At 42.0% G+C, this 27325-nt stretch overlaps 1 protein-coding gene across 1 annotated transcript; it reads right to left on the reverse strand.

The window, feature by feature from the left end:
- Positions 1 to 796: 796 nt before the first annotated feature.
- LOC147887547 (uncharacterized) lies at positions 797 to 27297 on the reverse strand. The gene is made up of 4 exons (XM_087394337.1): positions 27171 to 27297; positions 1891 to 2233; positions 1507 to 1689; positions 797 to 1004 (listed from the first exon to the last, which is right to left on the reverse strand). Exons 1-4 carry the CDS (start codon positions 27295 to 27297, stop codon positions 797 to 799), a joined length of 861 nt encoding a protein of 286 aa, XP_087250463.1.
- Positions 27298 to 27325: the final 28 nt, after the last annotated feature.

Here is a 27325-nt window from a genome sequence, read left to right on the forward strand (position 1 = left end):
TAAGGATATATCTCAGTGCGAAATACCAAGTATAAGTCTCCATGCCAAATAACTTCATTACAAAATTCCCAGGGATATGTCTCGATGCTAACTACCAAGTCTTAATGCTAGCTACTAGCAAAACTTCCAAGGATAGTGTCAATGGAAGCTGCCAAGCATAGTTCGTACCTCCATCCATACTTTATGCCTAAAAACACAAACACACAACCAAAATGATCGAATTTCAAGCAAAATGTACTATATTTAAAAATGAGCTATCAAATAATTACATACACTCGCAAAGAACTCAAAGATTTAATTACTATAACATACAAGCATATGAAAGAATGTTTTACTGAAATATAGATAAACTGAATGATTATTATCCAAGAATCTAGTATATCACTCCAGGACAAAGCACATTGATGTTAGGGAGCACTTCATCAAAGAAAGAGTATTACTTAGTGACATCACACTACAGCATTGTGATAGCAAAGAGAATGTTGCAAACATCTTTACCAAACCACTCGGTAAAGAGCTTTTCGAGAAACACTGACAAGCTCTTGGCTTGATGCAGAGGAAGGACATTCCCATTAAAGGGGTGTGATCGATAAATAAATTAAATAAAAGATAATAACAAGGATTGTATCAAGTCCAACTTCATACCCGCTAGCCAAAGAGGATATCTGAAACACACAATGAAAACTGTCAAATGTATGCAACATGCACTTTGTTTACTACATTATAAAAGTTATGTTATACATTTACAAAAATAAAATATTTAAACCTTAAGATCAAAGTACTTACAGATGATACTTCAATTCTGCAAAGTGCCATAAATATGTCTAGAACTCTTAGAGCCATTTTCCCATGCCTCAATTGCATTTGAGAAGTCATACTCTTGCACATAAGGACCCTCAATGGAAAGATGCATCAAAGCTTCTAAGCTCCCTGTTTCCAACTTGTTTCTATGCCGAGTTTTGATTATGTTTTGCACAGAAAATCCCCTTTCACATATTGCTGTACTACATCATTGCAACATTGCAATTTGGCTCATTCGTAATAGCATAGGATACTTTCTAGATAGCACATCACTACAACTAATGTGTGTCCATGTTTCTCTTAGTGATAAGTTTTTCCAATCAAGAGGTGCTTGTAGTTTAAAATTTTGAAATTCTCTTTTGAAGGATCTCTCATCAATCAAAGCTTCACAAATCTCACCATTGCATGTCTATAGCATTGACTTACTGATGATCCATCACCACGTGCAACACCAACGGTGGGTACTGGTGATTCGGGCTCCTCTCCATACATTCACAAGATCCATAAAACTTAACCAAAGTTTCTACATCTTCACTGCCATAACATTTCAATTGTTGACCAGATGGAAATGAGGAAGGGCATAATATTTTCATGCTACTTAAAATGGTATTATCTGCAAACCTCTCCCTCAAAACATCCAACATAAGAGAGCAGTATTCTTTTTGAAAGGCTACAACAAGCATTAAATCAGATCCTAGCACACACCTTTCAATTTTTGATCCATGAAAATATTCCCCTTTTACTGCTGTCCTGAGAGCTGCAAGATAACTAGACTTAGAGCCATATTCTGGAGTCAAAGGGAATCCTTTGCTATCAAGTTCATTCATATCCATAAGAGGATCAACCATAAACTCTGATTGTATTGCCCCAATAGTTGCATTCACCAAGCTGGTAACATTCGTTACATCCACAAAGTTCTTTTAAAACACATAGGTCAAGTGAGAAATGTGATCCAATAGATATGCAAGAAAGTGTAAGCTGTATATAAATTCAAATTTGGAGACCCTCTCATGAAGATAAGGATTTTCTATCTTAAGAAACTTAAGTAGAGGCTCCAACACCTCACATACACTTACAATGACTTTAAACCTGCTCAACCATCTAACTTTGTGAATAGTTTTTAAATGCAAAGTAGGGCAATCATATTCCTCCTCCAACTTCATCAACTTGGTAATTTTTGTTGAGCTCTTCTTTAATAGAGTGCCAATTTCATTTAAAACTGAATCTACCTTGTGAGCAAAGTCATTTTTTTTCAATGTATCAGATGCACACAAGTGTACCCTATGGGCGATGCAATGAATAGAAGTCAAAAATGGACTTGACTCCTTCAATAATGTTGCAAGACTCTTGTCTTTTCCTATCATAACAGAGGCACCATCTGAACTAAAGCCAACCATTTTCAATACATCAATATCATGGCATTTGAAGAAATCTGCAAGCAGTCCATACAAACCCTTGGTTGATTTGTCTTGCACCTCTAGTAACCCCAAAAAGGAAACATGCGGCTCATGCATCCATATGTAACTTGCATATACAATGAGATGTTCCTTAACAGACACATCAGTTCACTCGTCCACATATATTCTAAAAAAAGGAGACTATCTCAAATTCTTTAGGGTGTCATCACATATGCAATCAGCTATACAGTGAATAAACATGGCTGCAGCTTTATCATTATGATAAAGATATTCAGGACCCTTAGCTACCACACAAAAGTCAAAATGCAACTATAATTAACATCCAAAAATTACAAAGTACAATTTTAAAATAAAGCTTAAAACTTTCAAAAGCACGAAATGCTTATGCATGCATACATATTAAATTATTCAAAGATTAGTTATACTTTAAAGCACCCATGAAAAGTGTATAAAACTAAATGTGAATTTACCATTAACAAAATCAAAAGACAAGTGACACATCCATGAGGAGGGTGCAGATCTGGAGGGATTAAAGCCTTGGAATCCAAAAGTCACAAAAGCTACCCCTATGACTAAAAAAAGAGCCATAGGAATTCCAGTTTAGAAGTAGGCCGAGGATCTCCACATACAACGAAGAAGTAGCGGCTTACTTCTACTCATACAACAAAGACGTATGGGGATCTCAGGGAAAGGCATGCACAAGAAAAGTCAATGACTCATGGAACATAAAATATACTTCGAGTAAAGGAGGGAACATGGAAGGAGCTAGAGATGGTGGAATGATGCATTCTGTGAGACTACTTTTGTTCTATTACAGTCACAGAGAGAGGTATTTTGGAGTTGTGGGTCAACAGTGAACATAAAAAATTTATTTTATACTGTCATTGTATTTTGTAACTTTAATTGTTGTTGGCATTAATATTTTCATTCACTATTTTGTTCAAAAGCATGCGATCAGATAAAAATTTGCGCTATAATGGTCATTTCTGAGCAATCTAGTAAGAATCTCACAATGCGGCAGAAGGCAAATGTGTTCAGCATCACATGCGGGGCCCAAAAATGGTAAAACCCGCTAGTTAAATAGGCCCCATACATGCCATAGCGGGTTTTACTATTTTTAAGCTCCCTGCGCCATGCCGAACACATTTGCCTTCTATCACACGGTGAAAAAACATCATTTGACTACTCAAATTCACACTGAACTTGCATAAGCTGATGAAAAGCATCACGTAACATGTATAATAACATGGGAATAGTAACAAAACATAAAGATATCTTTTATTCATTAGCCTCAAAGGGCAGAGATTTACAAAATGATTCAGGTTACACCAAATGAACCTAAACAAAATCTAGGGCCTAAGCGAGGGATCGGAGCGTTCTACTCCATTGCCTCCTGAATTGCTCCCATAGCACCTGAAGTGAAACACACATCACTCTTGTAATGATGTGCTATTTCACGTATAGCACGCTGGAAGGGTGCACGGGGAATGAGATTGTCCACAGTGGTTTGGAACTTATAGATCTCCTGAAGTGCCTTCACGTCTCATTTTTTGCACCTCTTAATCTTTGGGGGAACCTGCACTGGCCTTTGGACATGGCTCCATGGTCGCTTGTCCGCTTTGAACTTCTTTCGCCTCTCCTCCCTTGCAACCACCTCTTCAAACTCCTCTTCCTGTGTCTGGTGGGTCATTCGAGGTGGCATCTCGTGCCTAGGGGTCTACTTTGTCCTTGGTCTCTTTTCCTTTTCATGAGGTTGTGAGATAGCAGGCTCAGGCTCTTACTCTAGAGGCTCCTCATATCTGATAATCTTGAGGCATAGAGGGTTGATGGTGCTCTTCCGTGCGGTCTACTTGGTTGGAGGATTGGGGTCAAGGTCCATTATATCTGCAAGCCCGCCAAATACTTCCTCTTGTTGTGGCCCCTGTAATCTCTCAATCTAATCTCTTTGCCTTTCTTGCTTCCCTTATTCATCTAGATGCTCCACGCCAGGACCCCACGGAGGAGGGAGGGGCAGTTGATCAGGATTGACTGGACTATTTTGCCCCTCTTGGGAGACCTCTCTACTTCCATGGTTAGTTGTGTGGAAGGACTGAGAGGACCCCTGATCATGCTTGGATCCTTCATCGTGCTGGGATTCGTCATGGTGTTGAGATCCCTAGGATCCCCCATGAGAGTCGAATGGTGGGGACTCGTGTTGCTTGCTTGGACTCCTGATGATGAGAACCGCCTGCAGATCCCTGGTGATCATTGCCCTCTTAGCCACAGGGGCTTGCAGTGTGTTCGGAGGCCATGGCATTCTGAGGAGGACAATAGGTAGCGTCTAAACGGCATCCAGTGAATCTAGCAGTTTGTTTAACTCATGCCATAGAAATGAGGGATTTTAGGGTTTTTAAGTGTTTTATATAGTCTTTTTTAAAGCACTTCAAAGTTTTTGTTTTAAATTAGGGTTTTTCGAGTGCACCTCCTCCCCCCCAATGTTTTGTCACCAGTTCGGTAATACTTAATCTTCACCACCCTCCCTCCCAACCTACTCACCCCTCCACCTTGCCATGTCACACATGCAATTCTGCAATTTTCAAACAAATTTTTGAATTTTGGAATCTATAATTGACTCAGAATAGTGTTAACTTCATTCATCAAACATTTTACATTTAGGGCTCTCTTAGGACCCAACGCCTCCCCTATCTGACTCTACGTTGCAACCAAAGTGCAACCCCTTGGCTCCCTGTTGAGGACTTCCAAGCAGCACATCTCCTTGTCTTCTTGACATGTTGAACCACTTTTGCGAGACTTGAGACCTCTACCTTATCGTGCTTGAGAGTCCTGGCCTCTAGACATCTATAAAACCAATCGAACATTTCGTGTAGTGCATTGCTTCGCACGATACCACCCCCATGCCTTGTATTCTTGAAGTATGTTGCCTTTGCTCTATAGTGTGATTTCTCCATTCCTTGAGTATTCCAAATGGACAGAGGGCCCCATTGCTCCACAAAGCATGTTCGTAAAGAATATGCTGTAAAGAAAAACATTGTATTAGAAACATAAACTGACTCAAGTTTAAAGCACAAAATTTCAACCTAAGGAGGATTACCATGTAATATGTGACTCCCCCCATGCTTCTACCATCAATGATATAAATTCTCCCAATGTTGTCCTGAATCTCTCATAATAAAGCTCATCTGTTTGACCTTGTCTAAGAAACTTTATAAATGCATCAAGCTTTGTCCATAGTTTTGCTCTCAAAGTAGCAATTCGCGGATGTGAAGCTTGATTTGTGGTGCACTCACACAAATCTTTCTAGTACTCCCAACCTCTAGGGTGCTTTGAGCCAATGTATGTTTTTCTTTATTAGCATTGTGGTTGGACAAGAACCTCCTTGCCTTTCCTCCACCCATGGACACTTTAGCAAGAAGATTTTGTCTTTCTTGATTGTTTCTTGTCCTGCATAAGCTTCACATTGCCTCCATGAAGTCCCATTAGTGAGAGTAGTTCTTCAGCTTTTGGAATGCATTGTGCAGATACTTGCTGTGGCCTCAAATTCCAAGCATAAACTAGATGGAGATAGAGTAACTTATCAATGTACCTGCTCCAATGGAATTGGTAGAATGGGGTTCCACTTAGGATCCTTTTTGTGACGATCAGGGGCTACACTTTGGTTGCAAGAAAGGATGCCATTTTCCCACTATAGGCTTCCCTTTTGCATCTTCTGAGAGTGGGTGCAATACAAGCATGTCCATTTTGCATCTGCACCTGTATCACAACCATACAAGCACTTGAGGGTCTTCAAATCACTAGCTAGATGCGATTGAACTTGAAACATTCCATGCCCATCCACAATTAATGTTTGCCCTACCTCTTGTCTTCGAATAATCGATGGGATGCTGGTTCTCTCCAAAACCCACTTCAATGTCTCGTGGCACTCCTTTGGGGTCTCAAAGGTTGCAAGCCACCATATGTCCTTCTCATATTGGACTGAGAAACCCTGCTCAACTTTCTCATCCCCTTGAGCAAAACGCAAGGCGTCGTTCATAATACAAATGCTCACCCTCTCTAGCTTGTGCTCTTTTACCAACTGAGCTTCATCCATTTTTATAACAAATGCTAGCTTGCCATCTGTACAATGAAAGAGAAATTCAGTAAGGATATAGAAATCTGAAGAAATAAAGTTGAAGGTGAAGAGGGAATTTCTCTTACCTTCTTCTCTCATCCCATAAAATTTGACCATGGCTTACATCCACGTAAACATTATTGAAAGAATTCATCTATAACATTTGGATGCCAGATTTCTTTTTACTCTTCCAAGTCATTGTGCCACTTACACAATGGTATCCTCCAAGCTTTTCTCTAGCACACTGGTTTGTTTCTTAACATGCAAGCCTTACAGACCACGGTGTTGGCAATGGCATTGTAGATATCTTATACTTTTTCTCCATAGTAGACTTGAAAATTTTAAAAACAGAGTTGTAAGCTTCACAACTTACACCAGTAGCATCACAAGCTCCAAGCACCTCCTTTGCTTGGATGAGGCCCTTGAAATCTTTCATTACCTCTCTAGCAACTTGTTTACGTAGCCCTTTTTGTCTAGGGTCCTTCAACACTTCCATGACATCACTTGGCTTTATTAAACTTCTTAGAACATATGAAGGATCACTATGATCCATTTCCATTGTTCCCATCACATCGTCCATAAAATTCCTAAAGTAGAGTACAAATGAGTCTTATTGGAAAGAATGTAACACCACAAATATTTTGGGGTAAGAAATTTCGTTGAAAATTTGGGGAACTAACCTTGCATCCTGTATTCTCCTCTCTCGGGCACCACTATTGGTTGGCAATGCATCCATAGATTGCAATTGTTTTTCCTCTCCTTCAATCCCAAAGGTGTTCCCTTCAACTTTTATACTCATTCTATCGACTTCTCTTGTTCCTTCTCCACAGCACATTGAACTTGGCCATAGATAGACCTTTCCAAATCTTGTTTGCTTTCGAAAAGCTTCTGGATTAATTCTTCCAATTCATGTCCCTCCAAGTCCAGTGCATGTGCTTTGTCACTAAGTTCTTTGTTTTGCAATTGGAGATCCTGCATACTATTATGCATTGCCACAATAGTAATATTTCCCAAATGTGCAAGTTCTTCTGCTTGGGCTCTCTGCACCTCGCTTGCTTGCATAGCCAATGCCTGAGAATGGTTCAATTGATTGCAATAACTGAGCAATCCAGCATGTCCCTTGTTAACAAACCAAACAACATCATGCACTATATGAAAAAGAGGACTATTTTGGGTGGCAGGATCTAAAGGATACAAGTTTCCATCCACCCAAAGGTCCCGATGCTTCTTGCCTTGCAATCGAAGACTATGGAGCACACTTTGAGGAGTTCCACTATATCCCAAAGAGCATGTGCTTGCATATTCTGCCTCCAATTGTAGGTTCACATGGTACTTGTTGGATATGTCCTCGAATGGTGCCATGAGTACTCAAAGAGAGGGAGGGTTTCCATTTTCCGAGCAAAAACCCCCCAGCAACGAGCAGACAAAAGGTAGGAGGGGTCAAAAAAAAATAGGTTCAAGTCATTTTTTGGGAGCAAAAAGATCCAAATTATTTCAAGGAATATGTAAGTAAATATAAAATACTAATAAATAGATATAGATATAAATATACCTTTATATAATATACATATATAATGTCCAAGTGGTTACTTATTCTATCACTTTCAAAAATCCTTTCTTCTCCTTTCACCATTGGTTGGATCATGAAATTTTGAGCAAATATCCTCTTTAAAGTTCCTCAGGATGACCTAAGAAAATAATATAATACTTTTTGAATAGACACTCTAAGTGCATTTTTCCAGAGGAATATGGTTTGAAGAGCTTGCCCCCCAACCCTATTCCACCGGCGGAATACCCTTGGAGAGCCTACGCAGAAGGGGTCATAACTTTTGCTCCTTATCTCAGATTGAGGAGCTGTAAAAAGGAAAAATGTTCAAAATTTCATGATCTATGCAATGGTAGGGTTAAAATTATACTTTTGATAGTTATAAAAGATAAAAATTAAAAATTTCAAAATGTATATGAGAGTTACTTCTCCCTAATTCATATTATGGTAGGAAGGAGTTCAATAGAGACCACATTTCCTTAAAAGTACTTAGGTTTGGAGAATTGGGAATATTTTAAAAATTCATTCCTTGCCTTCCCATATTTGAGAATGTATTAGAGATTAATTTATTATCGATTATAATGGCCTCAAGTATGAGGTTTCCAATATCTTTTTCCTACTCATCCAAGGAATATGGTATACATTGTTATATGAGAGCTTCAAATATGGGATTGCTAAAGATTAGGGAAACTCTTTTAAATTGATTTAACTACCATAATCCTCAAAAAAGAGTATGGTAGGGAGGTATTTATAGGAGTTTCTAAAGTGTTCACTATTTGTTCATATATAGATGATGTTCTCTAAAATGAGGGTTATAATGAAAAATAAGTAAGTATATGGTTCCATAAATGAGAAATTAAGAAAGAATTGTATATTCCTTTGAGAAATATACAAGCATGGTTGGTGTCAAAAATTATCGCTCGGACTTTTCTACTCATAGGTTTTGCTTGGAAAGTGTGCACATCCGAGAGAGGTATCAGTGATGCATGCTAAAATGTAGGGAAGAGCTGGCAAAGATGGAGCAGTGAGAGGGAGAGAGAAGCAAGGAAGAGGGAGGAGGAGAAGCAGATGAGGGCAAGAGAAAGAGGAGGAGAAGAGTAGGGCAACAGGTGTAGAAGGGAGGGAAGGAGCTGCTGTAGAAGAGAGGAGGAGGGGAGAGATGCTACAAGAGGGAGGAGGAGGGGAGAGATCCTGCAAGAGGGAGGAGCAGAGGACAGGGATCTTGGGTGGCTAGAGAAGGAGGGGAGAGGAAGGAGGGAGGAGGAGTCAGAAGGAGGAGGAGGAGCCAGAAGGAGGAGGAGGAGGGGAGAGGGAGGAGGGAGGAGGAGGAGCAAGATGGAGGAGGGGAGAGGAGGAGGGAGGGGGAGGGAAGGAGAGGGAGAGGGAGAGGGAGGAGGAGGAGGGAGGGAGGGAGGGAGAGAGAGGGAAGGAGGGAGAGAGAGGGAGGGAGGAAGGGAGGGAGATTCAAAATTTGAAATTCAAATTTCAAAAAGTGGCCCCCTCCCCTCATTGATGGGGGAAGAGGTGCACTCAAATGTGAGCTTAACCCACGTAGGTTGGGCTGGTTAGGCCTCTTTGGGACCCTCCAAGCCCCTTGCATTAGCCCACTAAGCATTCCCTAATCCATTCCTTATGAGGCCCTTTTGAGACCCCAATTCTCCCCTAATGTGAAACTTCTTTCGGAGACTGTCAACATACTTGAGCTGACTCATGAATGTGCTATCTGAATCTCTCCAAAACTCAATTCCAAGATAATAGTGCATAAGTCCAAGATCTTTCATGTCGAACTCTACAGATATAAGTCTTGTTTCAGTTTTTTGATGAAGTTATCCTTGCTTCCTATCACAATTAACAAAGGTGGTGCACTTTTGTTTGCCGAAACAACATGCTTCGTAGACTTTTCCAAGAAACTGAAGCTTCGGAATCCTAATTGCCATATTTTGATTCCTGAGATCTAACAAAAAGTACTTGAAGTTGACATGACCATATCTGTTGTGCCATTTTGTAGATAGTGGCATCTATTGCAGTTGAGCTAACATGGCATGCTTATCTGATACTGTAGCTAGCATTCTGTATAAGCGTCCTTCCTTGAGACCTTTTGCTACTAGCTGACATCTTTTGGATTTGTCTCTGATAGTGCATTCATCACTGTCAAAGATGACTTTGTAGTTGTGCTCTGTCATTTGACCTACTGTGACAAGACGTTCTTGCTGAGCTTCGGAACATAGAGCACACCTTTCACCAATCCTTTCATACCAGTGAAATTGTTCATAGGGATAACACCTGTCCCTTGAACTGGATTCGGTGTATTGTCTGCTGTGTAGATGACATTTTTCTGACCTTCTAATGGCTTCATTCTGTGAACATTCCTGATGATTTGTCATGTGAGATGATGCACCGCTATCGATATACCAAGGATCCTATTCCACTTGGTCGACTTGATAGGCTGAAGTCCTCTTTGGGATTGAAATCAGTGTTCTGGGTACACTGTATCAGTCTGATGCATTTCCTCGCTTGCAAGAAACATATTCCCATGTTCATTTGCAAAATGACTGTGACTAAAATGTCTACCATGATGGTTTCCTCTGCCTCAAAAATTCCCTCGCGTCGATTACTACTGGATTGACCACCTTGGTAGTACTGCTTCTTGCGGCAATCTCTTTCATAGTGTTCAAACTTGTGACAGTAGTTGCACTGAATGTTTGACACGTTGGTGGATGCATTCCCTCATCCTTGAAATCTTCCTTGGGTGGAATGATTTCCTCTGTGCTGATTCTGATATTGCTGAGGATGATGCTGATGCTGATGCTGATTTTGTTGCTGATGATGACCACTTTTCTGGTATGATCTACCTCTGCCTCTACCTCTGCTTCTATCTGAAGTTGTGAATGCCTGATCATTAGAATGATCTTTACGTGCTTGGATGGCCTGAGTCCTGAGTTCTTCACCAAGCAAAACTGACAGAAGTTCTTCTAGTGTCAGCATGACCAGTTTCACTGCTATTGCGAAAACTCTGGTTGATTTGGTTTCTCAGTGTGAAAATCTTGGACGTGTTCTTGGACTCGTAGAGAGCTATGAACATATCCCATGCTTCTTTCGATGTCTTGATTGTGTTGAGCTGTCCTAGCATGACATCTTGCACATTCTGCTTGATCAGATGATAGGCATACTTGTCTTTCTTAGCCCATTCTGCCTGAGCTTGGGCAATGGCAGGATCTGCTACTGGTGCTAAAACTGTTTGTGTAGCTGTAGATCCCATTGTAGATCTCGTTGCTGGTGCTGTGACAACAGATGGAGTAGAGCTATTGGTGGCTGGATCGTCCAATGATCTAGGTGTAGACCCATCAACATACTCCCATTTGTCCTAAAGTACAAGAATGGTCTCCATTTGGTATTTCCATGTACCGTAATTGGAGTTGTCTAACTTAGAAGATGCCTCGAGATTAAGGTTGTTAGTCGTAGACATGGTGCAAGAAATGTACTCAAAAGTGTTGTGAAAATCTCTATATGAATCAACTTCAAATACACTAACTATGCCAAGTGAAATCTCTGAACCGTCGGTGAAGATAGAACTACAATATATAAAATATGATCTGTATTACAAGGCTTGTGGCAATGATGTCGGGAATAGCCAAGAGGCTTTACAAGGCTGAAATGATGTGCACAATGTTGTGAAATAGCCATGTAGGCTTTACAATGGTGGCATGTGTGTGTGAAATCAAATGCTATCTGCCCACTGAAACAATCTGCAATACCTGTGTACTCTCTAAAGTCTACTCACTGAACTGATGAACGTAAGGTTTCAGGTAATGTGATGATGTGAAATCGTATGTGAGCATATGGACTGTCCGAGTAGGTACTAGGGGAAATTCAAAGCATCCCCTCTATGGCAATCTAGTCTACTCTGATCTAGATCTATACCAACCATCGATCGATGAAAGAACAACAAATAATTCCTTTTCTTTTGTTCTTTTTAAGTGCTGGGTCAGATGTGTTGATGTACAGGCAAATGTGCATGAAGGAAGTGGTTTTGTTGGGCGAGGCTCAAATGTGAGTGGAACTTGCGTTGAAATGTGCGCATGATGTGACGATCGGGTAGAGCACACAAAAACGAGCGACTTTCCTTTTTGAAGGCCCTCAAATTCTTCTTGGATCAAGAGATACGATTTGATCTAGGTGGAGGGGCAAAAGGAGTGCAAATGCTGCTCAATGATGATGTGTCACTGTGGGTCACATGTAGTGATGATGTGGCACTATGCCTAGCAAGAGGTGTGCCAGTGGAGCCCTGTGCTGAGGTGGTAGGAGTGGTCACATGAAGTGACTGTGGAGCACTGTGTGTGCCTGCAGAGGTCAATGCTGATTGGATAGCTGAGGTGGCACAAATGATGATGTCAGTAGATGATGTGGCAATGATGACATGGTAGGTGACATGTCCTTGATGATGTGGTAGGTGACGTGTCCCAAATGACATGGCAGTGATGTGACTGATGAGTTGGCAAGATGACATGGCTAGATGATGTGGCCCTCTAATGTGGCAATGATGATGTGGCTACCATTGTGGCAAATGATGTGGTGTTGATGTGGAGCGATGACATGGTAGATAAGGTAACACGTGGCCAGATAGGGGTGCTTGATGATGTGGTGAGTGGATAAGTGCCACGTGGCTGATTTTTGACCAAGGCATGTGTGGTGACCTTTGTGGTGACCCTAACCTTGAGAGATCGGAATCTTATAGATTCTGTCGTTGTCTTTGTTGCTCTATTGAAGAGGTCATATGTGTAGAAGGCACCATGTCAAAGAAGCCTACTAGCTGTTCACTAAGGCTATGGTGGTCATGGGCACTACATTGAGGCTAGGGCACTTTGCTAAGGCTATGGAAGGCCGTTGGAGTGAGGCTACGCGCGATGGGAGCTACTGTTGGTGGTGAAGCTCATTGGTGAGCCACATTGAAGAGTTCGCTCAGCATTTAAAGAAGTACACTATTTGGACGATAACCGCAATGTTTTGGTCGAGGTTGGTGAGGAAGTAGCCATGGTTTTCTATAGGTTCCGAGGGAGGAATGAGGGCAGGCTCCTGGAGCAGCTTTTAGTTGGTAGATGGGTTATCTTTTCTTGGAGCTAGTGCTTGGAGGCCGATTTGCTGTCGATGGAGTTCATGAGCCAGCTAGAGCAGCTAAAGAGCATGGGCTAGTGTTGCTGGAGTTGCATGCCATTTGCTCTAGGGGAGTAGAAGCCCTTGGAAGAGAGGCTGTAGAAGGTCGTATGGAGTAGCCTGCTAGCATTGAAGATGTAGCTACGTCGACTGGAGCCCATTGTTGAGGTCACCCGAGCATTGCTTGTTGTAGATAAGGCTATCGGTTATGTTGAAGCATGAAGGTGCTAGTTGTAGAGCTTTAAACATTGGAGGTGGACTGTGCGGGCACTGTTGGAGCTCTAAGGTGCTAGTTGGGACATTGTGTACAGCTGGGGGGAGCCATATAGAAACTGCAAGAGTCGATAGAGAGGCTTGGAGGCTAATTAAGCATGAAGGTGCTAGCTGTGTTGTAGAGACTCGCTCTTGAGTTGCTTGCTTTGGATCCTTTGAGAGATGTAGTAGGCTTGCGTGCTTGCTTCTTCTACCTCTACTTCTCACACATAGGACTCTCTCTCCCTCTTAGAGGACTCTCAAGAAAAGTAGAATGGATTCTCTTGAAGAACTTCCCTCACACACCTCTCAAGCTAGTGGAAATATCTCTCACTCACACTCAAGAATCTCTCTCTCTCAATTGATGGAATGAATGGATGGAAATTCTCAATGAACAGAATTTTCTCTCAATGGAATAGAATGCACACTCAATCACTCTCAATCTCTTAATCTCTCAATCACTCTCGCACTCTCAAGGATCGCAATGCCTCAGCAGAAGGCAAGGGAGCTCTAATACCATGACAAAATATGAAGAGGGGAGAGGAGAAGAGTGGAGATGAGGAGAGAGGGTACAGCTAGAGAGCACACCGCAAATGACTAACTATGCACTAGATTTAGTTGAAAAAACAGAATATATACAAACCCATTTAGGGTTAGGGTTAGGGGATCTAACCCTTTCCTTTATAGCACTCTATAAGGATGTGCCACATATGATCACATGATGGTGCTATGCACACGTGATCACATGATGTTGAGCGTGAACTCTCAACAAGTGGAACCCAATGGCCATGATACTTTGCACATGCCTCAAGTTAGGTGAGTTAAAGGCCCTAGTATCATGGCCATCAGGTCTTGTTTTCATGGTCAAGAATGAGCATTTTCACGTTTTTGCCCATGCTTCCTCTATGATGGTACAAAAACATGCCTCAAAGATATTCTCACCATGCAAATGGGACTCGATGGCCATGATACTTTGCACAGTCCTCCAAATAGGTGCGTTTAAAGCCCATGCAAAGTATCATGGCCATTGGGTCCCATTTTCATGGTTAAGAATGAACATTTCCATGTTTGCATTCACAACTTCACATAGAAGCAGAGGCAGAGGTAGATCATTCCAGCAAAGTGGTCATCAATAGCAACAAAGTCATCAATAAAGTTAGAATCAGCATCAGCATCATCCTCAACAACCTCAGCATCAACAAAGAGGAAATCATTCCAATCAAGGAAGATTCCAAGGTGAGGGAATGAATCCACCAACGTGTCAAACATGCAATGCAACTACTATCATAAGTTTGGACACTATGAAAGAGATTGCCGCAAGAAGCAGTACGACCAAGGCGATCAATCTAGCAGCAATCGAGTGAATTTTCATGAAAGAGGAAATCATTATGGTGGGCATTCTAGTCACAGTCATTATGCAAATGAAATGGGAATATGTTCCTTGCAAATGAGGAAATGCAAAAGACTGATACAGTATATCTTGACAGTGATTGCAATTCAAAAGAGGATTTAAGTTATCAAGTCGACCAAGTAGATCAAGATCCTTGGTAGAGTAATAGCGGTGCATCATCTCATATGACAAAGCATCAAGAATGGTTCACAGAGATGAAACAATTAGAAGGTCAAAAGAATGTCATCTACATGGCAGATAATACACCAAATCCAATTCAAGGGATAGGCATTGTCCCTACTATGAACAATTTCACTGGTACAAAAGGATTGGTGAAAGATCTATTCTATGTTTTGAAACTCAGCAAGAACCTCTTGTCAGTAGGTCAAATTACGGAACACAACTACCGAGTCATGTTCAACAAAGATGAATGCACTATCAGAGACACAAATCCATAGAATTTTAGCTAGTAGGAAAAGTAGTCAAGGAAGGATGCTTGTTCAGAATGCTAGCAACTATACCATATTTGCATGCCATCTCAACTCAAATGCAATAGATGCCACTATTTTCAAAATGGCACAAGATATATGGACATGTCAATTTCAAAAGCTTGATAGAGCTCAAGAATTAGAATATGGCAATTGGAATCCCTAAGCTATAGTTTCTTGGAAATTTTGCGAAGCATGCTGCTTCAACAAACAAAAGCAAACCAACTTTTGGAAGAAGCACCTCTCAAGCTATAGCTATTCTTGATTTGATACATATAGATATATGGGGTTAAGCCCAGCCCCACAGCATCAATGCTTCACTTTACTACTTGACTTTAATCGATGACTACAACAGATATTGTTGGGTCTACTTTCTGAAAGAGAAATTTGAAGTCTTTTCCACATTTCAAGAATTCAAAGCCATGGTAGAAAACTAGATAGCCAGAAAGATCAAAGTCATGAGATTAGATAGAGGAGGTGAATAGAGGTGAATACATGTCTTCAGCATTCATGAACTTTTGCAGAAGTTGTGGAATTCAAAGACAATTCACCTATGCAAATATTCCTTGGCAGAATGCAAGAGCTGAAAGGAAGAATGGCACTTTAGTAGACAGTGCTAGAGCAATGCTTAGTGAGAAGCGTCTTCTAAATCAGTGTTGGGTAGAAGCAATAGCCACTGTAAAATATTTGCTTGATCGGCTTCCTACCAAACGGATTTAGGGTATGACACCTTATGAAGCATTCACTGGACACAAGCCATGCATTGGGTATGCCCACATACATGATGATCATCGCAGGAAATTGGATGCAAAGTCACGCAAATGCATCATGGTTAGTTACAGTGAAGATAGAAAAGTATACAAGTTGTATGATCCCATAAACCGAAAGGTCATTATCTCCAGAGATGTAATCTTTGATGAGGAATTAGAATGGAAAACCTCAAATATACTGGAGATAGATGCACCAATTACTTAGTCATCTACAGAAAAGGTTGATGAAGAAGAGTAAAGATTTGCTAGAAGCACCTTGAGAAGAACTACAACAACTCATACGGTCTACTAGGGAAAGAAAACCTCCAGCCAAATTGACATGTGCTCAAAAAGGCAAAGCAATTTAGGTTAAAACCACCAACTATGCTCTTATGACTACCATCATGTGGCTACAAAAGAGCCAATGTACTTCAAAGATGCAGTAGACAATCCAGAATGGCAAACTACTATGAATGAAGGAGAGATCGCTCTGCCAAGCAAACTTCCAGCCCTCGTGGTGGAAGACACCAATATAACAATTATGTTGGCTAAAGGGAGTATGATTATGAGCAAAGTCATGGAGCTCACTTATTTTTAGCATAGAGCATGTTATGGGTAGCATGTCAGCCCCCTCACAAATTGATGATTGGTTTATTGACTCGGGTGCCACCAATCATATGACTTATCATGGACAGTAGTTCATTCATAAAGATAAGATGCTAGATGGAGATTTTTTGGCCCATGATTTGCCTAATTTCTGTGACATAAGCTGTAATACTTCTATTGCTCTCTACATTCCATGGAGTCTGCTTACAATTTTTATTTATATCCCAAGCTTCTTTATAGAGACATTTTCTTTCCCATACATTTTCTAAATAATATCCCGTGCTTCTTTGGGAGCATTGGCCTTCTTGATATGTGGAATGAGAGTTTCTAAAATGGATATTGATATCCAATGCAATAACTTCCTTGACTTCTCAGCCCATTGAGTCCTATATGCTAATTTATTCTCATCCAATGGATCCTCCCATGGCAATTCAAGGCATTCATCTTCTTCTGTAATCAAGCCCCATAATTCTTTGGCCATAAGAAAATTCTCCATGCGATAAGACCAAACACTATAGTTGTCTTTGGTCAATTTCTCACCCATAATTTGAGTAGCTTGATAGGTTTCTACCATGCTTGTTTTACCCACTGATTATGCATACACTTGCTTCTAAATGCAAATCAAGAGCACCCAAAGTTTTGGCACTTTCCTGAATTTTCTTCCACTTAATTCATGTGAGGCATAAAGCATCCAAATCTAAGATTTTTCCTATTGCAACAAGGGTATAAACTATCTCTCTTTTTGAGCATTCAAAAGCATAAAAATTTGGCATCCACCAAGCCACTTTTGGGTATCAAAGCATGCATTTGGCAATGATACAATATCCATTTTACTTCTTGTAATTGCGCATATGAGGGCATTAAACGTCCCTCAAAAGCATCCTAAACATACACTTGCAATGAAATTAAAATTTGAAATTTATCCCACTAGCTTGGGCATCAAAATCATCCAATATTGGGCATTCACACCCTCAGATACATCCTCCAACATGCATTTATTGCTTAGGCATCATCCAGCCGCCAACCGAGCATTCACACCTCTGATAACAAACACTTTTGTGCCCCAAGGAAAATGTTTTTTATTCTTATGGGAATTCTTGGACAAATTCTACTCCAAAGGGCAATTCCTTCCACCATGCTACCCATGGTTACTATGCCAATCTTGCAATGCAAAACTAAAATAAATGGCAAATGGAGCGCGGAAGAGTGATCTCTTACTTGGTCCCACTTTTGATCACAATCGAAGATAGGCACAACAAAGGCATCCAACACCCCTATGTACTTAAGCCTAGCCTTTAATTTTTTTCTTCATTAAAACCCTATCCCAAGGCATCTACTTGAGGTGCAAAAACACTTCAAACCTTATCCAAGGCACTCAAATATAACCCGACACTTAAATTCTTGAAACAGACTTAATAGAGACACGTGGTTGCCTTCTTAAAAGTAAGGTCTCTCTTATTGATTTTCATAATGCACTTCAGCTTTTTGTAAATGAATTCTTCTCTATAACATTTCTTCTTACATGCTCACTCCTCTTGCTCCTTTAATCAACACAACAGGAGGTGACTTTTGATGTTTATGCCAATAGTCAAGCATATTGTTCCATCTCAAGTGAGCAGATTTCAAGTGAACAAATGACGTCTCATCTCATAATAAGATAAAATTGAGTCCGATTATTAGGCTAGTGTACTTGGGTTGGATTAAAAGATAGATTTTATGAGTTTTTTATGGAGAGCCACATTTTGTTTGTTAAATGCAAGGAGAACGAGCTTAAAGAGTTCCTGCTCTCACCATGGCAAATGTATATGAAAATATGAATTTGCTCTCATTTTCTTGATGATCTGAGCCCACAAACCTTTACTTCTATCCTCCTCAACACCAACAAACTCTGTGAAGGATGTCCCCTCGAGACACAAAAGAGCTAATTTTTCATCAATAATGTTCAAGATTTGAAGAGATGACAATAATTTGTTTGGTACCTCGAAAGGATGCAGTTGCTCATCAAGACTAACACTATGAGCAGGGATTCCTATGCTACACTCAGTGCAACTGAAAAGGGGACCAAGATTTCACTCTCAATTGATGAGCAAAATTGCCAGAAAAGACTTGAGCGCCTCGAATGCTCATTCAAAGATAGGGCCATTCATTGTCAAGATCTAGTTGCCGTTTCCAACTTCCATTTCTATCAATATATGGCACCTTGAGAAATGCTTGCCATTTCATACCTAAGAAATGGCAAAAACGGAAATTGGGTGCCATTTCTACTAGGTTATCTTGTAGTGAGATGCGAGCTATTGTACTTCCTTCACACTTGAAAATCCCATCCCATGTCTGGCAATTTATTTACAGCCAAATTAGACACCTACTATCAGACCACTAAGTATATTCCAGGTTGGTAATGAAAACAATGTAGGAGAGGACTAGGAGGGGACCAGGATGAAATTGGTATGCTCCATTGCTGAGCCTGAGCTCTCACACAACTAGATGCACATCCTTGCAGCCATAGACATGCCTAAAAAAGAGGAACACAAATGGCTGCTTATTATTCCGAGGTGCCTGGGACTATAGTTAATTAAATATGATCAACAGATTGCAAGGAACCTACAAAAGGAACAAAAGTGAGGAAGGTTAAGTCATACCTTCATTGGCTCAGGTACATCGATGCTGTCACCATGCATCACTAGTGCTCCTCCAATTGGGGAGCTAGATTGAATAGACTAAAGGCCCCATTACGATGTATGAAGGGAGAAGTAGAACCCCCACAAATGGCTAAGGCTCCATAAGAAGCTAAGCCTCACCAGAGGACAAGGCCCTAAGGATTAAAACCAAAAAGACTTCTCCTAAGGAGAAGCAACCCATTCTAAAGGACTTGGGGTTTTAGCACAATGACTATAGGGGATACCTACTCTTTATGCTCAATCTCACATATGAATCCCAATTGGTGAGCTTTTGGATTCTTCTCTCACAATCATTGCATTATTGGGATTCATCAAATAGGGTCTTTGCCTAACTAATTTGACATCATCCATCATAGGGATGGTGTGCTACGTGACCTCGAGGGGCACATCCTTCATATCCATTTACTTCTAGGAAAAGAAATCTTTGTATTCTCGAATAAGGGAGATTTAGGCCTCTTCTTGTCTGGCATGAGATCATCTCACAGTGATGTAGACCAGTTTAGGGTCTTCATCCAATGATGTTAGCTCTAACATTTTAACTTTGGCCGGACCACCAAAACATTGTTGGTTTTCCTCCTCTGCCATCCTTTTAGCTTTTTCTAGATGTATTTTGCAGTTTTTAACTATGTAGGATTTAAAATGTTTTGGGAATTGGCATAAATCAGTATTCTCCTCAACATCTTAAGTCTCTCTTTCATGATCCTTCTCAGTGACACTGATCCCCATTCTCCTGCAATCCAAAATTTGTCCACCCAAACTCGATGATGCACCTCCAACTCATCATTTCAACCATTTTCTTGGTGCATTCTTCCTCCACTAGCTCGGCTCGCTTCATTCGACTTCCTCACATCACTTGACTAGCAAGCCCTCACTCTGCTTGCCACCAGGCTTGTTCGTTGAATCTTCTCCATTTTTGCAAGCGAGGTGAGTCTCTCACAGATGTCTATTTCTACACTTCTTCTTGTTATTGTTCATCGATCCAAGAAAGACAAACAACCTCAAAAACTCAGCAAATACCTCCCTAAGAAGACCATGATGTTGTGGGCTTTTGGCAAGCCTATTTGCTAAGTTTTCTAGCATGTAGCAAGCTTGTCAGCATGGACTCTCTGATGAAAATATTTTGTATTGTGTAGGTGCATGAGGTGGTTAGGGAGAGCCAATGCCGCTTGCATCCCATCTGGTATCAAATTATCCGACATGATTGTCTCGATCTTGTCCTTTCTTGCTGGTGAATTTAGCTGACTTCACCAAGGGATTATGCATTCTTGGTTGTTGTTGTTATCTTTGAGGTGGAGGTTGATGTCTTCTTTTTGGAGGTGGAGGTAGTGGATTGAAGTCAAGTTTCCTTTAAGCTTGTACAAATAAGTGTGCTGCAAAATTTGTCACAATACTCCTCTTGATTTAAGTCTTCAACAGGTGATTGCAACATCAATTGGGTAATTTCAAATTGTACTTCACTTATATCTGTGCCATGCAAAGAATTGTCGAAAGAACTTGTCCCACTCGGTGTGTAGTCTGGATCATAGAAAATGCCAGTCTAGCATGGTTTCTTATGAAATAGGCATAGCCATTTTGGTGAGGTGATGTTTGCTCTTGAGAGTTATCCGACATGGACCAAGGTACTCGCCATGTAAGAGAAAAATAGAGCACTATAGTTACCACCTACCGTTGAGTTGCCTCTAGTGCATTTTCATAAGGAATCTATTTGCACTTTCTCGATCTTGTTGCCTTCAGTACTTGATTGTGCTTGTTGCACAGTAGGACGCATCTCCGCTTGCTCCATACTTGTATGGTCAGATAGGAGTAGGACTAGAATCCACTTCTTGCTAATTGCTAACTCCGAGCCACAACTTCGTAGGCTCCTCACTCGTCGTGCAGTGTATTCAATTGTCCGAAGTGTTGTGGCGGCTATCCTGCTGATCTTCATTGAATGAAGTCGATTAAAGAAGCCTTGAAGGAATTCCAACCATGGTCCTACTTCAAGTGATTTCTAAATGATTGCTCTCATTGAACATGGTTGTGTGACTTTTTTGCTTTTTGAGAAGTTGTCTCTGTGACAATGCTTTGTTGTGTATTTGATTTTCTTGGAACTTCTTGCGTTTGCTAGTCTATTTTTCTATGGCATTGTAGATCATATGGTTTTTGCTCTTTTGCAGAATTGCTATGTAGCAACAAAACTGGCAGTAGTTAGACTTCGAATGTAGTAGAGGATTGCCACTAGTGTTATTATGAGTCTATACAATGAGCTATGGTAGTGGAGCTACTAAACAAGAATCCACACCAATGCAAAATGCAAAAAATGTAGAATGGTAGTACTAAGTCCTAAGTACAACATAGTCATGTCAATGGTCGACTATATATCAATCATCATCATTAGCAGTTGATCAAGACATTAGGATGGATGAGGTAGTGGAGGCATAAAGTCAGAAATAGAGTGTTGTCAGCCACTCAAAGGTGCAGTCCTGGCACGTCTCCTGGTCGTAGCTTTGCATCTAACTAGGGCTACTGTGACCCCCGTCGATCGAGCTCTGACTCTAAACAAGAAGGGGATGTCCCCAAGTGTGATCTATGTGTCAACCCTCTTCATGAGCTATCGAGACTCGAGTCACAGGCTCTAGGTCTTGAGGCCTTGCCTCGTGGGGGTCCATGTGGTCTGACTGAAAGAACTCTGTGATAGATCTCTGAGAGGGATCAACCGAGGAAGAAGTCTACTCCTGTCTCCATGCTCGGAGTATCCTCTCATAGTGTCTAAGTACCTCATGAATGAGACATGCCAAACTACTCTAGGTAAGAGAGGAAACGGGCCAAAATCCCATAGCTATCCCTGAAGAGGCAATAGAAACACCCTCGGATCTCATAGTAAATAGGACACCCGAACATGAAATGCTCCTCTGTCTCAACCTCCTGCATGTCACACAATGTGCATATGCGCCTCTCCCTGGGTAGTCACTCTACTCTGCCGCTCTCAATATGAAGCCTGTGTGAAGAGACCTAGACTTGCCCAAGAGAGATCCTTAGCGAGTGGGGTAGGTGAATCTGTGTGTATCTTGGTGGTTCAATGAAACCCTCTACTGTGATATGTAAGAAGTGGTCTATGTAGAAGCTAAGCTTCACTAGAGTTCACTCGGTCCCAACCAGGTCCGAAATGTGTGTAGCTATAATAGATCCTCACGGATAACCTGGTTGACCTCGTGTGATAGGAGGGGAGAAAACGGAGCATTCATGTTGTTTTGGAAGGGAGGTAGTCTATCCATGTGGAGTCTTAGTTGCTCAAACCATCTCTTTGTACCTGCATACCAGCACCTCTGGTCCCCTCCTGCTGTCGCAAGTGCCATAGAAGATGATAGAGCTAACCATGGTAGCCTGCTATGCTCAAAGGTGTAATCCCCATATTCCCTAACTCAGTACAAATATGTGATGACATGAAATGTAGCATCTAGCTATAAAGGGGGTGACCCAAACTCAGCCCGAATGATCTGGTGAGGAACAGATGGCTTACCACGAATCATCCATGATAACATGAGAACATGTAGCCACTCCACATGGGCCCACTCTATATCCGACAAGTTTGGCCCCCAGCATGGGCTGTCGTACATCCCCACTAGGCGAACCAAGGAGTCAAAAAGCAACCCCTTGGTACGTGGATCTTGAAAGTGCGAGCAGAAGCACTGCCTCTCTAGTCTAGCCAATGAAGCATTACCCTTTGCACAAGCGTGCCTGCATTGCGGGTCTTATAGTGAAGATGGGTCCAAAACTATCTCAACATGTGACCCATCAAATGTGAACTACTCCTGGTGCATGATGGCTCGATTTGTATTGAAGATCATGACCTTGGTTTCACCCAGGTTGACCTTCAAATCATGAGACTCACAAAAGGACTGTAGTGCACCTAGGTGTCTCTGGAGCCCCTCTGCTGAGAAAGACAAGAGAGCCACGTCATCTGCGTAGAGCAATATTTGGATCAGTGTGCCCACAAGAGAGCAACCTACCCCCCCAGTGTCTACATCACTATCTCAAGCTCGTCAATGTAGAGGCCAAACAAGGTAGGCAATAAAGGACATCCTTGTTTGACCTCGATAGTGCTCGTGATCTCATCTATCCGCGTGGATCCTGCCCGGACTCTACTTGAAACTCTACTTGTTTGACCCTGATAGTGCTCATGATCTCATCTATCCGCCTGGATCCTGCCCGGACTCTACTTGAAACTCTCTCGTAAAGTGCCATGATAGCCCAAATGATCTCCTAGCCATAACCCAAGTCCTATAGGCACTGTATGAGGCAGGCTCTCCGAACCGTGTCAAATGCCTTGTGGAAATTCACAATGCAACAATAAACCCTCTGCTTTTGTGCCCTCATCTCCTTAATGATACATCTAAGCGTGAGAATGTGGTCCATGGTTCCATGATCATGCTGGAATCTGACCTATCTTGTTGCTCTAAGTCCTTGACACTTTGCAAATTTGCTAACCTCGAAATCAAGTACTGACACATAAACCTTGGACATGACATGTTCAATCATAATGGTCCTATAGTTCTCCAAGCTCATGGGATCCCCTGCCTTGTGGATGGGTGAGATAGTGTTAATGGTCTAGGTGCATGGAAACCCCAAACAAATAGCTTCGCTACCGTGATATACGCTTTGACTAGGATCACTGAGTTCTTACTCCACCTACCACGATATATGCTTTGATTGGGATCACTCACCTACTACCCCTCTGTACCTACTTCTCGCTTATATTGACTTCATATCCCTTCTAGAGGATCGTGTTGCCCTTGTCACCCACTCGCTACATGAGGCTACCCTTCACGCTTTCCCCCACACCACCCACTCCACTGGCCCACCACCCCCTAGGACCATACGCTATAATAGCTGGTACGATGATGAGTGTAAGGCTTTACATCATCAGCTCATATTCGAAACCAAAAACCAGATACGCTACGTGAGTACTGTAGTACAAAGGAAGAAACTAGACTTCACTCGTTAGAATGAGGAGGAACTAGTGAACATTTTGTTTAGTAACAACCTAAGGACTTCTGGCAGAGATTTCTAGAAGGACGGTCCCCCTCACCACTCACTGACACTCAGATCTGGTTTGATTATGCATGCACACTTTATGACATCCCAAATCAACCAGTCCCTAACCTCTCACACATGCCCTGCCCCACATCCTGCACCCTGTTCACTAGAGGAGGGGGTGCTATGCTAAGAGGGGTGGAGATGCTAAAGAAAAGATAGGTATGATCAGCCCCTGGAGGGAGAGGTGCTATAATGAAGTCAGTGATGCAAGATGTGAAGGCAGGGGATCCCATGATGTAATCAACAATGCTGGAGTCCGCCCCATGTGGAAAGCACGTGAAACCACCTGAAGCAGTCCATCTATCAAGACCATTATAGATAATGAGATCATGTATCCTACCGAGGTCTAATAGGGCCTGCCCATAAGATGTGAATGGACCTCGTCTGTCAGCCAAAACCCATAGCATACTTGCCTCCTCAAGATCAATGTCTGGCATTAGAGTGGAATCATCTCTGAAGTTGAGGAGTGGTACCTGACGGGCGCCTGTCCTCGCATTGAAGTCCCCCACTAGGAGGACTTCTCCGCAGCTAGAGAAGTCAATGATGGACTAATAAAGAGCATCAAATGGGGATGTCTCATCCTCACCTCGGATATCTCTGGCAAAGTCGGAGGTCTTAAGGGGGAAGTAGCAAACTGCAACAAACAAATCCCGGCTATCCATGTGCCAAATCTAGATCTAAAGAAACCTGGAATGTGCATCTCTCTGCTCTACTGAAATGGTCCCCAAAAATGTGGATCTGAAAAGGACTAGAACTCCATCTAAACCTCAAACTCCCCCTGTATCCCTCATCTTATCTCTGTAGGCAAACTCTGGGATGTATATCCACTGACTATTGGAAGTGGGCACTCTGTACTTTGATGTATCTCTGTATAAAAGACTATGTCATGACCTGTATAGGATTCGAAGAAGTTGGTTTTGACCATAAGGTACCATTACAGTTCCAAATGGTGCAAGATAGGGTCTCAGATATCTGAGTCTCATAGACCCCGCTTCCCTATGTAGGGGAGGGTGCAGGTGCCTTACGAGGTCATGTAAGAAGTCATCTCTCTCCTACCACTACCCACTTCCCCTCCTTCAGCGCCTGATCCTGGGACCTGATCCTATTGCTGCAGCAAAGAGCATCTCTCCTCAACCTGTAGAGGTGTGAGGTCCTCATCTCGAGATCGTTGTCTGATCTCGAAGGACTGACCTATGTCGTAGAGCTGAAAGTCATGCCTGAGTGTCATGGAACCATATAATCAAGGGTTGCTCTCGGTTGGGGTCTCTCCCCACCTGCCATGCCCCCTCTATCCTATGCTCAACCACACCTAAAGTAGCGGCCATGAAAGCAGTCATATTTGCCATCAGTGTAGCCCCAGTGCATGGGATTTCGTGTACTCTAATGTTGAGAGCCTTATTGATAGTGACTGGATGAACTGGGTGAGGTATGGAGATGACAGTGGAATGGATGAGGCAGTCCCAAGGGGATTTGGGAGCATGGGCTAACTGAGAGGGAGAGGGGATTGTGAATCGTAATGCGGAACAGTGTATGACACCTCCAAAGTAGGTGTCATAAGTGGTGCGAGAGCTGTATAACAAGAGTTGAAGGGATGGGCACAATTGGCGCCACGGGCATGGGTATGTCACTGATAGTGGTGGATGTAGCTGTAGCTGGGGATATGGGGGCTATAGTAGCTAAAACTAGTGCTGAAGTGTGAGTTGAAGTCGAAAGTGGGGATGTAGAGGGAGCTGAGATTGGAACTGGAGCTGAGACTAAAGCGGGGGCTAAAGTCGAAGTAGAGATAGCGGGTGAAGCTAAGGCTGAGGTGGGTCCTGCCTTTGCTTTGCTGTCTACCCTGAGTCCACTTCGGTTGTCATCCTCAAGTTTCAATTGTGTCATTTTCTTTTTTTTGTTGTTGTTGTCTTTCTTGGCTTTGTCCCCCATTTCTCTTGGACTAATTTTTGTCTTCTTTGGTGCAGGTCTTAGTGTCCGATTGGGAGCAAGGTGAGTTACATTCCATCACCTCCCCTTAGTGCTTGCATTGCTACTTAAGGTGGTAAAGTGTGGTTTACATGTCAGTACCTCCCCTGGGTGCTTTCATAGCTACTCTCAGGTGGTCAGGCTTGATTACAAAATATAGGCAAGGCTGGCAAGGTTTTTTGTTTCTCAATGCTTCATGTTGATGGCGTTTGCTTCTTCGCTTAACGTAGCTGGATGCACGATGCTTTGTTCTTCCATGTGCCTCAATGCTTTATGTGTGGATGCCATGCTTCGTGCTATGGTCATCTCATGCACTTGTGCTTTTGGCATGCTTATGACAATGATGTGTGCATTCATGCTTTGATTTGCCATTTGTTGCAAAGGTCTTACCATGAGCTTTATTTTGCTTCAATGGCAGTGTCTAATTGCTAACAATGATTCTGATCTGATAGGCACGTAGAGCTTGAAAAGACGATCACTTTTTCTTTTTGGAGCGTGTGCAAATTCTTCTTGGATTGCAAGTTACGCCTTATCGAAGTTTCTATGAAGGAGAGGGGGCCTTGATGATGTGGCAGAGGGATTCATATGCTGCTTGCAGACCTGTGCTTACAAAGGGACTGTGCTTAGGTGGCACTATGCCATGTGGCACTTTTAACTAATCCTAAACCTTAACCTAACCATGGTTTAGTGTGGGCTGCTTGACCAATGACAAAACCCAAGGTGGCCTGACTTATCCAACCCTATCTACCAGTGACCACACCTCGGCTAACCAAGGTTAATTGAACTTAACCATGGTAAAACTTATCCTGCCATGTGTCACTTGTAGGAAACCTTAGCGGATGGAGCTTCTTCTTGCGACGTCTTTATGAATTAACGTTGATGAATCAACGTTAATTCATAAACGCTGGCGACGTCTTTATGAATTAACGTTGATGAATCAACGACCTCTCCTTTCAATCAGATCTTTTGAATCTGCTTCCTTTCCTTCATGACCATATTCACCACCCTCTTCACTTCTTCCACCTTCTTCGTAGTCCTCAGTCCCACCATATTCTCCACAGATCACCGCCATAGCAGTTGGACTTTTTGCGTCCACATCT

Source organism: Dipteris shenzhenensis, chromosome 23 (assembly GCF_047967505.1).
Source record: "Dipteris shenzhenensis isolate YYH24624 ecotype China chromosome 23, Dip_SZ_1.0, whole genome shotgun sequence".
NCBI classification, from domain to species: domain Eukaryota; kingdom Viridiplantae; phylum Streptophyta; class Polypodiopsida; order Gleicheniales; family Dipteridaceae; genus Dipteris; species Dipteris shenzhenensis.

Excerpts from the sequence above, each read along its gene's own strand:
- LOC147887547 (XM_087394337.1), bottom strand. The coding sequence starts at position 27,297 with ATGGCGGTGATCTGTGGAGAATATGGTGGGACTGAGGACTACGAAGAA. Across the intron at positions 1,690-1,890 it reads AAAGTTAGATGGTTGAGCAG|CTTGGTGAATGCAACTATTG; the intron begins GTTTAAAGTCAT and ends GAATGTTACCAG. Across the intron at positions 1,005-1,506 it reads CATGGATCAAAAATTGAAAG|TACAGCAATATGTGAAAGGG; the intron begins GTGTGTGCTAGG and ends GCAATGATGTAG.